The sequence below is a fragment of the Sinocyclocheilus rhinocerous genome, unplaced genomic scaffold (genome assembly GCF_001515625.1).
Source record: "Sinocyclocheilus rhinocerous isolate Xijiao unplaced genomic scaffold, SAMN03320098_v1.1 scaffold395, whole genome shotgun sequence".
NCBI classification, from domain to species: Eukaryota; Metazoa; Chordata; class Actinopteri; order Cypriniformes; family Cyprinidae; genus Sinocyclocheilus; species Sinocyclocheilus rhinocerous.
Window position 1 is genome coordinate 1,080,612 of NW_015660890.1, and position 12,876 is coordinate 1,093,487.

The 12,876-nt window shown below is 37.9% G+C and overlaps 1 protein-coding gene across 10 annotated transcripts in view; it reads right to left on the reverse strand.

Annotated features, from left to right (window-relative positions):
• Positions 1-12,876, reverse strand: part of LOC107725987 (ELKS/Rab6-interacting/CAST family member 1-like) — a 213,824-nt gene that overhangs the window by 178,981 nt on the left and 21,967 nt on the right. For all 10 annotated transcript variants that reach the window (XM_016535429.1, XM_016535428.1, XM_016535432.1 and 7 more), the window contains exon 3: positions 6,484-6,900. In XM_016535429.1, the coding sequence (XP_016390915.1) occupies positions 6,484-6,900 (417 nt within the window). The remainder of the gene's footprint in view (positions 1-6,483; positions 6,901-12,876) is intronic.

Here is a 12,876-nt window from a genome sequence, read left to right on the forward strand (position 1 = left end):
TACCGGCAGGGATTGTAGGTGTGGGGAGTGAATGTACAGCGCTCTCTTCCACCTTCAATACCACGACTGAGGTGCCCTTAAGCAAGGCACCGAACCCCCAACTGCTCCCCGGGCGCCGCAGCAAGAATGGCTGCCCACTGCTCCAGGTGTGTGTTCACGGTGTGTGTGTGTGTGTTCACTGCTGTGTGTGTGCACTTTGGATGGGTTAAATGCAGAGCACTAATTCCAAGTATGGGTCACCATACTTGGCCACGTCACGTCACTTCACTTATTATGTCCAGCTCAAACGCTGATAATAAAATAATCCAGACTTCTAATTTACATGGCCAGATTATAAACTCAGCACACTGAGATCACGGCATCTGAAGCAGAAGAGACACTTTCGGTCCTCTGAGTGTTTAATGCATGACTGAGTCCCTTATGAAAAAGATAATGTACCGAGCAGCTGACAAATAGAGTGAATGCAACGTCCACCAAACACAAAGAGATGCAGCCAGACTGCACCCTCCAGGCAATTAAAGACCTCAAAATTATCATTCAAACACCAAAGCCATCAGATATGAACGCACACAGACAGGCATGGAAAAACAGCCATGCATCTACACGTGTGGAGTCATGGGAAACATATGGAAAGCAGAGCTTCAGTGCTTCAGGGAATGTAACGCTGTTGTTCAACATTCACATCTAACAGAGCTACAATATTACTATCTGTTCCCAGGACGTTATGACACTGCTGAAATCAAAAATGCTCATGGAAATAAAACGTTTGTGTTATGTTTACTTATAAACATGTGATTTAGGGCTGTTTTCCCACTGTACCTTTAAGAGTTGTATATGTAAATGAACACTGTTGCCGAATATAGAAGTGGCACTGAAATATCTGGGTGGTTTTGGGAGGGAGGTTTGCAGTGTGAACGTTACAATATGTCTATTTAATGCACCTAATGCTTTTAAAAGAATGAAAGGGGGGGAAATTCCAGTTTTCCATGACATGGCCATTTTTACTAACAGTTCCAGTAAGTCGTTGGCAAAGGAAGAATTTTAAATCACCAGATTAAAAGAAGGGCTATTAGTTTATTTCCCCCTGTTCTCTAAAGTCCAACTGAGGCCCCAATAAATAACCTCAAATGCTCTTCTGATCTCAGTCCAAATCATTAGTTTAGCCCAGACTTCACCTGTAATGGTCTAATCATGCACCACAGCATTTAGCGGCATTAAACTCACTGAGACCACAGCACTATATACTATAATGATGCATTAAATTGATCAAAACTGACAGTAAAGTCATTTATAATGTCATAAAATAATATTTTAAATAAATGCTGTTATTTTGAACTTTCTATCTATCAAAGAATTCTGAAAAAATGTAATACAGTTTCCACAAAATATTAGGCGGCAAAAGCGTTCTCAACACTGATAATAAAATTAAATGTTTCTTGGTCACCAAATTAGCATATTCGCATGATTTCTGAAAAATGTGACCTTCAAAATTCAGCTTTGCCATCACAAGAATAAATTACACTCACTCACACACAAAAATATATATATATATTTTGTGTGTGTGTGTGTGTGTGTGTGTGTGTGTGAGTGAGTAATTTATTCTTTAACATCATATTCAATTAACATTTGAAAAAAATATATATATACATATAATATAAATAAATTATATTTGAAAAAAATTATATATATATATATATATGATCCTTCAGAAATCATTCTGATATGAACATTCATTCTGAAAATAATTCTGAAATTGTAATAATATTTCTGTTTTACTGCATTTCTGTAATAGACTATAAAATACTTTTCAAAAACAATAAAGAATTTGACAGACAAACAAAGGGTTGTTTGTGGCCATGTAATAAGCATGCTAGGTGGACATTATGTAAAGAAAGAAAGAAAGAAAACCCTGATCTCATTGTCCCTACTAACAGGAGTGTAGTACTGTCTGCTCTTTTGATCAATTCCTTTCAAAGTCCTGCATATTGTCTCCCACAACCAGTTGAGAAAATGTGATAAACTGTGTGTGCAATGGAATTGATTGTGTCATTTTATTAACTGGCCACTAGATGTCACCGTTGCTAAAGTCCTGCTATTGACTGCTGGCTGTCTAAGAAGATGCCTGACAAAAATACAAAGAGGGAATGCCAGACAGAAATCCTTTGAAAACTACATAACAGCCTCCTGACAGCATTGCATCTTATTCTAATAAGAATGAAGGGATACAAACAGCACATAAGCACTAAAATGGTTGCTTGATTCATCAAGGACATTAACTCACATCACATCCATGAGTCCAACTTATTAGCAACTTGCAACGTCTGAGGTATGACCATATTTCTGTCAACAAAACATGAATGTCTCATCTTACCTATAATTCAAAAACTGCTACACTAAAAGCCTACAGGTGCATCTCAATTAGGGCTGGGTATCGTTCAACAATTTTCGATATCGATACCGATACCGATACCTTGACTTCGATACCGGTTCCTGAACGATACTTTTTTCGATACCAATTTTATGAAATCAATTTTAACAAGATTACATTATCTAACAAAAAAACTTTGGTTTTATTTTTCAGCTTGTTGATGTTTATACAAACTCAAAGACTCATCTCCTGAGCCACTGCACAAAGGAACAAAATGTAACAAACAAAAAATCAGTGCAAATAGTTTTAAAGCTCAAATAGTCTTCAGTTTACACATCTGTTAGGCTACATTTACACTACTTAGTGTTCGTTTTAAAACGCATAGCTCAGACAGAATCATGATTTCTATTAATTTTCCACTGATTTACTGATGAGCATTAGCAGCTTCCAGCTCTCTTCCATGTGTTCTCTCTTCCATGATCGCTGCTCTGACTCAGAGGTAATAACATATTTAATTTCAGCAACATTACATGGCCAAAACACACATTAGATGGCAGGTCCGGATTTACCTATCTTCGTGACGTAGAAAAAACAAATTTTTGGTCCCCCTTCCCTATTAATATAATAGACCTAATATTACCACCCAAGCAAACAAAAATATTTCTTAATCAGTGGAAACCGATACAGTGTTTTCTATCGGAATAAGCGCTTGCATTCAGTCAATAAAAATCGAATAGTTCTTAATTTGTTTGAGAACTGAGAAAGACCATTCCATATAGTCGTGGCCACATAACCACCTCCGGGAGTGCATTATTTCTCTAATAATTTTAACGGCCTGGAGTCACAACCACACGTCAAGACATTGTTCAGATAATTTGTTTCAAGACATTTGACATGTTTCCGTCCTGAAATCTCGTGTGGGTTGAACTAATTTTTTTACGCACCTCATCCCAAACCTTCCGTTGCAAATTCCAAAACGTCATTTTAGAGCTGATAACAGAGGCCATTGATATGCAGGCTTACGCAGTTATTAATGCAGTCTAAAGAGAGAGAGAGAGAGAGAGAGAGTGAGAGTTTATGCGTGTATGCGTCTCTCAGCAGCGTTCAGCAGCAGCGTCTTCTAATAGCGAATCTTTAAGTTAAACACCTTCATGAACCTCGCTACTGAGAAATGTCATGTAGCTTTTCAGCTGCGAAACTATTTTACTGATAAATTCGCGGGGCAGCGCTGACAAGAAGTTTTTGTTCGCGTCTCCGCGTGTGTGCGCGAGTGCGTGTCTGCACTGTGTGCGTCTGTGAGAGAGACTGGGAGAAAGAAAGCGTGATTTCCGTAGCCTACATAAAAAAGGTGGAAGACATGGAAATAGTTTGTCATTTTTTACCCTATTGTTTGTTATATTTATTTGCTCAATGTCTTGAGCAATGCGTAAATCCGGCCCTGTTAGACGGCAATCGGAAGTTATTACAAACACTCGATGGTGGTTTAAAGTGAGTTTTGAGTAAAAGCGGAATATAAATCTTATTTATTGTCTTATGTAGCATGATGCTACAGTTTGCATGAATGGTCACATAACACGCGCTTTCGGTCGTGTAACGTTAGTATGAACGGACATCTGCATATGATCGGAACTCCACGCAGCTCCCGCGCTACTCTATACTGGTGGTAGTACAGTACCACGAGAGCTAAAGAGAGCAGACTGCTCCGTGCGCTTTCGAATCGCTCTCGCGGATGATCGATCTGCACCGCGCCTCTAGTCGAACACTCCGGCAAGTGCTGCAGGCTTATTGGCTCACTGACGCTGATGAGATTAACCCCTTAGGTATCGAAATTTGGTACCGAACGACAAGACGTTTTTCGATACTCGATGGTATCGAGGCAATTCGGTCGGTGCCTAAAAAGTATCGAACTCGATACCCAGCCCTAATCATATTCATCACAAGGGAAGCTAATTCTCTTCCGGGTTAAGTACTACAAACTAAACTCTATTATTTATCAAAACTGACTGGGAATTTCAGTTGAACTTGAATAAACTTCAGTCAGCTTCACTCCTTGAGATAAACTCCTAAACTTAATGTGATCAATGTGTCTCCCGCCACATTAACAGTTTTTGCAGTCAGCAACATCTGTGTCTCCTTTCATCAATGTTCTTTTCAGTCTCTCCCGTTTCTATAGCAACAATGTTCAATGCCTTAAATTTGTAACAGGTTTCCCTATCTCGCTCTCTCTCTGTAAGCTTGCTCGTCCGGAGCAGTTTAAAATGACTAATCTAGAGCCCTTGATTCATCATCACCATAATTGGGAGTCTTAGCGAAAACATTTCACTGCGAATCATCTCTGGATAAATGACCAAATGCTGTCAGCATCGTTCCCTGAGCACCTGTTTGGTTCTGTTATTCAATCCACAACAGTCATTTAATTGCTAAGTTGACATATTTAAGATTTGTATACACTTTTCTATTTGTTGAATGTCAGCGATTTTAGTAAACATGATATATCATTCGAACACTCAAAATTCATCCTGTGAAAGTGGTTTTGAACTAGGAAATTGCGTTACCATGGAAATGGTACTTTAAATTATTTTAGCTGGCTCCACCTTCTAGTGGGCTGTGTCAAGTGTCATATTACAAAAGTTAATATAATATTTTATCAAAACTTATTCTAATCTTGACGAAACATATTGTTGAAAAGGCCTGAGTCTCAAGAGTCCATATTTGTGACAGAAGTAATATTGTGACAGAAATGTGTGCATTTGTATGGAAGCCCGTTTCCGCCACTGAATAAAAAAATAAAAAGGTAATTACGACTTTTTATCTCGCAATTCTGAATTTTTTTCTCAGAATTGTGAGTTTATATCTTGCAATTCTGACTTTTTAAAACACACAATTGCAATTTCCCCTCAGAATTGGACTTTATAACTCGCAAAAATTCTGAGAAAATAGTCATAATTGTGAAAAAAGTCAGAATTGCGAAATAAAAAGTCGCAATTACCTTTTTTAAATTTTTATTCAGTGGTGGAAACAAGTTTGCGACAGGAAAATACTTTTTAAAAAATCAGTTGAGTTTGGGTGTCACCCATTGGCTTTTTTGGTATAGCACCTAAACAAAATGTCACAGGAACCTCAATTTTTGTGAAATTTGGAACATAACTTAGTTAGAAATATGGCTTTAATTTTATGAACTCCAAAATATTTTATAAAAATATTTGTTTTACATAAAATATTTATTAATACATTACATTTTCTTCTCAGTAAACTTAAACTTCTATAAATATTTAATAATTTAATGAAATTTAATTTCAGCAATATTCTGCTGATTGTCTTCTTAAAAAATAGACCAACTATATTCCAAAGCATTCATGAATTACAACCATTTAAGTTTGGATAGTGCATTTTCACGTCTATGACCAAAAACGGAAAGTTTGCAGAAAAAAAATTATTTTGTGGTTGCCTGAGGCTAGGGATTACGGTTAACAATGTTGTAAATAATGTTCAGTTTTTGCTTTATAAGACCTCAATATATTGTCAGGAGCCACGTGTATTAATTTTGTTTTTCTTGATATGCTTTTTTATTTTAAAAAACGGGAAGCCGCTGACTTGCATTTTTTGAATCAACAACGACTATGGTTTCAGCTACGAATCTTCGGTAACACTTTACTTAAAGCCTTTATGTATAATGCATTATAAATGTAGTTTTCATGCATTAATTATGCCTTGTAATGCACCTTATAATGCATTGTACAATCACATGAATAGTTGTAACCACACTTAATACATTATAACAATACATTATAACAATTCATTGTTAGACTATGCATTTTAAATTCAATTATAATTATTTATGACAAGATATAATGTATTACAAAGCAAATTATGAATAATTACAATGCATTATACTCTTTAATAACCCTTAATAACGCATTTTACATAAAGCCTTTAAGTAAAGTGTTACCGTATCTTCTTTACTGTTCTACTCAAGAAAAAAAAAAAAAAAAGTCACCTACATCTTGGAGTAAATTAACAGCAAACTTTCATTTTTGGGTGAACTATCCATTTTATAGGTTAAAAGTTGCATAAGTGTTGTTTGATGGTTTTCTGAGGTTCACTAGCACTCTCACCTCTCTCAGAAAGACCATTTCCTTCTCTCTCTGCTCCAAAAGGCTTTTCATGTGATGGATATGCATCTCAGCATCAGCCAGCCTCCGTGTCCGCTCGTGGTCCTCCTCGCTGGCCTTGGCCGACAGCCCTTTGCTCTGCAACATCTCCAGGAGCTTCTTGATGGATTCGTCTCGAGCGCAGAGCGTCTGTTTCTGTGTGTCGATGCGCAGCTCCATCTCCTCCAGAGTCTTCCTCAGGAGGAACAGTTCCTTGGCCTGCCGCTCATGCTCACCGTGCAGCCGCTGGAAGTTCTCCTCGGTCAGCTCGGCAGTCAGGGGCTCGCCGGGACGAACGCTGGGGTCCTGCTGGAACAGCTGGTTCAGATCTCTCTGGATCCGCAGCTCATCCTGGAGGGCCTGGATGGTCATCTGGAGATGCTACAGATAAAAAAAATGAATAAGAGATAAAGCTTATGTAAATAACGGTCGCTTGCAACAAACTAGCAATACTAAAATTCTGGCTATATCTGGCAATGTTAATCTGATATAATATATAAGAATGAACACATTTTAAAAATATTAAGTCTGTCAATTTAATTACTTTTAAAAATATATATATATTTTTTTTTTTACATGTTTTAAAATAAACAAAAACAAAAATACACAAACATAAATAAAACCTAAACAAATAAAAAAATAAAACCAGACATGAATAAATAAAAACTTAAATAAAATAAAATAAATAGATAGATAGACAGAAGAAAAGAAAGAAATAAAGAAAATAAAACCTAAACAAATAAACACAAATAAAGGCAAATATAAATAAATAAATGCAACACAAATAAAAAAAAACACAATAACAAAATAAACAATAAATAAACTAATAACAAATGAAACCAAAAATAAATTGGTACAAAAATAAGAACATAAGAATGAATGAATAAATAAATAAGGAAAGAGATCAAAGAAAGAATGAAGAAAATACATAAAACCTAAACAAATAAACAAATAAAACAAAACAACTGAAAATAAATAAATACATTTAACACTAATAAAACAAATATAAATGAATGAATGAATGAAAACAAAGAAAAACAGGAACAAAAAAATAAATAAAACCTAAACAAATAAACACAAATAAAAGACATTTAACACATAAAACAAATATAAATGCATGAAAAACACTACATCAGCTGTACGAATCTACTCAGGACATTAAATCTCTGGGGGTTTGAGTGCTTTTTAGAGCTCTAAAGACAGACGGCTATTACTTCCACCTGGAGCAGCTCTCTAGAGACTCCGGGGTAAATACAGGCCACGCTCACCAACCACACTGAACAACAAGTCCCAGAGGAGAGGGATTCATGCCCAAAAAAGCAGTTAGAAGAGCGATGCTGGAACAAGGAGATGGTAAAAGGAGGTGTTCAGGAAGGCCAGAGGGCATGAATTTAAGAATAGTCATGAATATGTCTGCTGCAGGCATCACCATGGTTACAAGCACCCTTTTCCCTTACACTGCAGGAAAATGTTACTGCCAAAAATATGCACTCAGGTGTAACAAGACAGAGAGTGGATCAATTTAGGCATGTACAATGACAATGATGGTAGTATTCATATTTTTGTGCATGTTTTAGTCTGATTTCCACATGAAGACTTGATTAACTTATGACGTGAAACAGAAGGTGCCGTCACTTCCTTTTTAGAATGATCAACCAATTTATATACTAGAAGAGGACAGCATGTTTTTTTGGACAGCATGACACTAGGACACAAAGACTGCATATTAACATAAAAGGCTGACAAGCAGGATCAGGCTCTGAGGTAGAAGGTGTCAGAGGCATGATGGGAAAGCAGGCACAAAGAGGGGACAGTGGTGAAAAGGGCAGGCCCATGAGAACAGACTGCAAACAGGCCACCATGCAGTAGTGAACAATCTAAAGGCTCTTACAAGAACTTCTGCACAATAATAAAGTTATCATCAGGCCTGCAGGCTTTGTACATGCCTGATATGGCAATATAATATTAAAATGGCAATCAACTGAAACCTATAAGACCAGTCTGAACATCTCCAATGGGCCTATAAATGTGAGCACACACCGATCAGACGCAAACATCGGATCAACAGTAATATCAACAAACCATTTATCAGAGTATGCAGTGGTTTGCATTTCTCTCACACACACTAATAGCAGTGTGCAATTGAAGACATCCACCGTGTCTTTTCTTTCCACTCCGTATCGCCTCATGCCACATTACACATCCTGTTTGGTGGAAAGGTTTGTCCCATGTCTTGTCCTGTCTCTAATCTCCTACACTCCTACACTATCACTCCACCCTAAAGATTGGGCACTGGGATTGACATTTCCTGCAGACATTCAACTCAAATAGGCAAAGAGGCCCCCTGCTTTACCACATCCACCCTCAATCACAATAGTTCCCTTAACATTTTACTACTACATTTTACTTTTGGGATTTTGTCACTTTTATTCAAAGGAACAGATAACCCAATAATTAAAATATGAAGAAAACTGAGAAATTTAGCATTGTATCACTTGCTCACCAATGGATCCTCTGCAGTGAATGGGTCCCATAAGAGTGAGTCCAAACAGCTGATAAAAACATCACAATAATCTAATCCATCGATTAACGTCTTGTGAAACAAAATCTGCATGTTTGTAATAAACAAATTCGTCAGTTTTTAACTTCAAACAGTTGCTTCTGGCTAAATTACGGCAAGTCTGCTTTCTCCAGAAAAAAAAAATCATCCAATCTGAATCTGAAGAGAAATAAGCATAGATCAAGCACCATTTACAAGCAAAAACAGTCCAAAACAGTTCAAAACAAATGTCAAGTAATTTTGATGTGAAAAGACAACAGGGGACGTACTTTTTCACTGGAGGAAGCGTTTATTATTGACTTGTATTTTGACAAATACAAATACTTGCAAATGCTGATGCCAGCATTTGCACTTCCCTTTTCCAGGCTCAAGGGTCCCACACAAGACTGACCACACAGAACACACACAGTCCTGACAGCATGACAGACAGCTGTGCTCACATACTACTGTTACAAGTCCATCACCTGAGGACAGAGCCTCAGAGCTATCGGTCAGCCTCAGGCAAAAGACTCAGGACTGCTTAACAGAACAGACCACAGTGGAGAGCAAAAAAAAAAAAAACGAGCTTGCTGGGCAGGACAAGACAGCCAAAGGGGATTGATTCTACAGCTAAAATAAGAAACTATTCCTAAGTTGTAAGGTAGAGACAAGCACTCTGCTGCGATAAAACTGGCTGGACATGAACACCTAAACCATCATACACTTTCACTGGAAGTTGCAGCAGATGCTAACAGGGCCTTTCTTCAACCCTCCCACTTTCCTCCACGTGTTTGTTTTTTTTCCCCTCACTAGAAGGATCAGACTTTCCCGGTCCAACCCCCACAGATGGAATGTTTTTGAGGGAATGCCAAACCACAGAATGCAGCGGAGAGGGGAAAAAAGACGGCTGAGGAATCCGCCGGATATTTCAACTCCGATGGGATACTTAGCAGCAGCCCGCAGTCTTCAGAAGACTCTAAATGAACCTAAACTAAGGCTAGACAAGAAGCAGTGGGCCTTGTTTTCCTAATAACAAGGATACAGCGAAGCTGTAATCTCAAGCATGTGCGACCTCTGACCCTTAACGACCCGCCAGCATTCTATGAATGTCAGTTGGGCCACAGAAGTAGACCTGAGGTGCTCTGCCAATCAGCACAGACTCATTCGGCCTGTCACAACGCTTTGTGTTGCCTTCAACTAACACGTTCCAGAGAACAAGCATCCCACACAAAAATGCTAGAGCCACACCTCCCTTTAACACAGCACATTTCACAGCATACTAAGACAATCCAGTGTGGTTAAGAGATACGTTTCATCTGACAGACATATCCCTAAGAAAAAATGAGTACTGAAGAAGGTGTAGATGTTTCTATCCAACAGCTAAGCATTGTTTTAATAAATGTGCATGTGGTCAGGCTAAATCTGGTATATAACGCCCACTTTTAATAACTGAAATAATTTCAAATAGACAAAATCAAGTCCTGTTCTATATTCTACTCTATGTTTGTTCTCACTGTTTTACTCTAAAATGTAGTATAACGAGTTGAAAACAGTAATTCAGATTGCCTTTAACACAAATGCACAAAGGACGATGGTTGAATGACTGGTGTTTTTCCACCATTTGGCCAGCTTTCACCACAAAGCATGCTGAGCTCTTTCCTACCCGGTGAGGCGATTCCTCATGATGGGTCGGCATCATGAATAAATCATTGTGATTGCATTAAATAATTGATTTCCATTCCCATGTGTGCGCCCAGACTAATGAGGAAACCCAACGGCAAACTAACAGCGCACAGAGGCAGCGGTATCAGCTGACAGAGCTTAACCTGAAGTTCACAGATCGTCTCCAGCACGTCTGTACAGCAGTCAGCCACTCACTTACATCTATCTATAACAACACAAAGCTTAAAGGAATAGTTCACCCAAAAAAAAAAATTGGCTGAAAATGTACTTACCCTCAGGCCATCTGAGATGTAGATGAGTTGGTTTCTTTATTGTAACAGATTTGGACAAATTTGAAAGAAATTTATCATTACATTACTTGCTCAACAATGGATCCTCTGCAGTGAATGGGTGCCGTTAGAATGAGAGTCCAAACAGCTGATAAAAACATCACAATAATCTACAAGTTATCCACATGACTTTAGTCCATTAAGTAATGTCTTGTGAAGTGAAAAGCTGCATATTTCTAATAAACAAATCGATCACTAAGACGTTGCTTTTTTTCATTGAAAAAGTCATCTCATCTGAATCAGAAGAGAAATATGCACAGATCAAGCACTTTTTACAAGCAAAAACAGTCCAAAAGAGTTCTAAACAAATAATATGTCAGTGGATTTTGATGTGAGAGGAGAACAGGGGATGGACTTTTTTCACTAGAGGAAGCAATATTTTGGTTTATGAACTCGTATTTTGACCAGAAGCGACAGTTTAAAATGGCTTAATGATGGATTTATTTCTTAAACAAACATGGCTTTTCACTTCACAAAACGTTAATTGATGGACTGGAGTCATGTGGATTATTTGTGGATTATTGTGATGTTTTTATCAGCTGTTTGGACTCTCATTCTGACGGCACCCATTCACTGCAGCGGATCCATTGGTGAGCAAGTGATTTAATGCTAAATTTCTCCAAATCTGTTCAGCTGAAGAAACAAAAGCATATACACCTTGTATGGCCTGAACTATTCCTTTAATTCAGAATTTGTATCACGTTTCTTCAGTCTCTTTTCCAAAACAGGGAACAATAAGGAAACTGGATGGTTTGGAAAGAGAATCAGTCAGACTATGCCTACATAGTACATCAAACTCCTATTTCAAAAGAGCAAACAGGAAAGGAAAATCCTATTTTCCGTGATATGACCCCTTAAAGTCTAGACCTCTCCAATTAGCTCTGTTCTGTTCGGTCTGTCTGTGTCTCAGCCTCCTACTGGGCCACTGTTGTGTCCCGATTGACTCGCCTCGAAACTTTCCAGTAGCACAGTCAGACCCTGCAGGTCCCCATCACAATACAGACCCGTCATTCAGTTCCACTGTACCAATTAGAGCTTGTCTCCTGCCTCGAGTCTGAGAATATCAGCACAGACTTTAGGCCATCTGTAACATTCGCACATGCATTGTACAAGGGTCTAGCTCATCCTCGCCTTTTCAAATGCTTGGTCATCCGCTGATGAATTTACATCAGTTTCACTGCTGCATGTCATAGTTCCTAAAAAGCCTGTGCAAACACACACTATAAGCTTTCATTAAAAGACACAATTCACATAAAATGCTACTTTAAAATGCATACTGGTGGTTAAAAAGAAATTAATATATATCCAAACACAGTCTCTATGCCACACTGTCGAATTTCAGCATTCAAAACAGTAATTAAAGTTGATATTAATGGAGTTTAGGAAAGGAAATCGCCACAGTTTGAAAGGGCGCATTGAGAACTGGGCCGGCTCTTGCGGAGGGTCTGCTATTGCAAGGCTACCATGGCAACCGAGACTTGCTGTGTCATGAAGCCCTCGAAGGGAGGCAAAGCCAGACAACTGAATGTGATTATGTAATTAACCAGATGTGAATAGGGAGGGCGTAATCGGATGGCAATAATCATTTGAAAACAGACATTTTCAATTAGAGCAAAGCAGATTAAAAGTGGCTGCACGTTAAAAGTCCAATTTTGCTCACCAGGTTTACATGTGAATTGAAATAGCAAGCCAAAAACGTATAAAATATATAACATATTAAAATACATAGGACCAGCTTAGAACATTAGAAATAAATAACTCTCTCTCTCTCTCTCTCTATATATATATATATATATATATATCTGT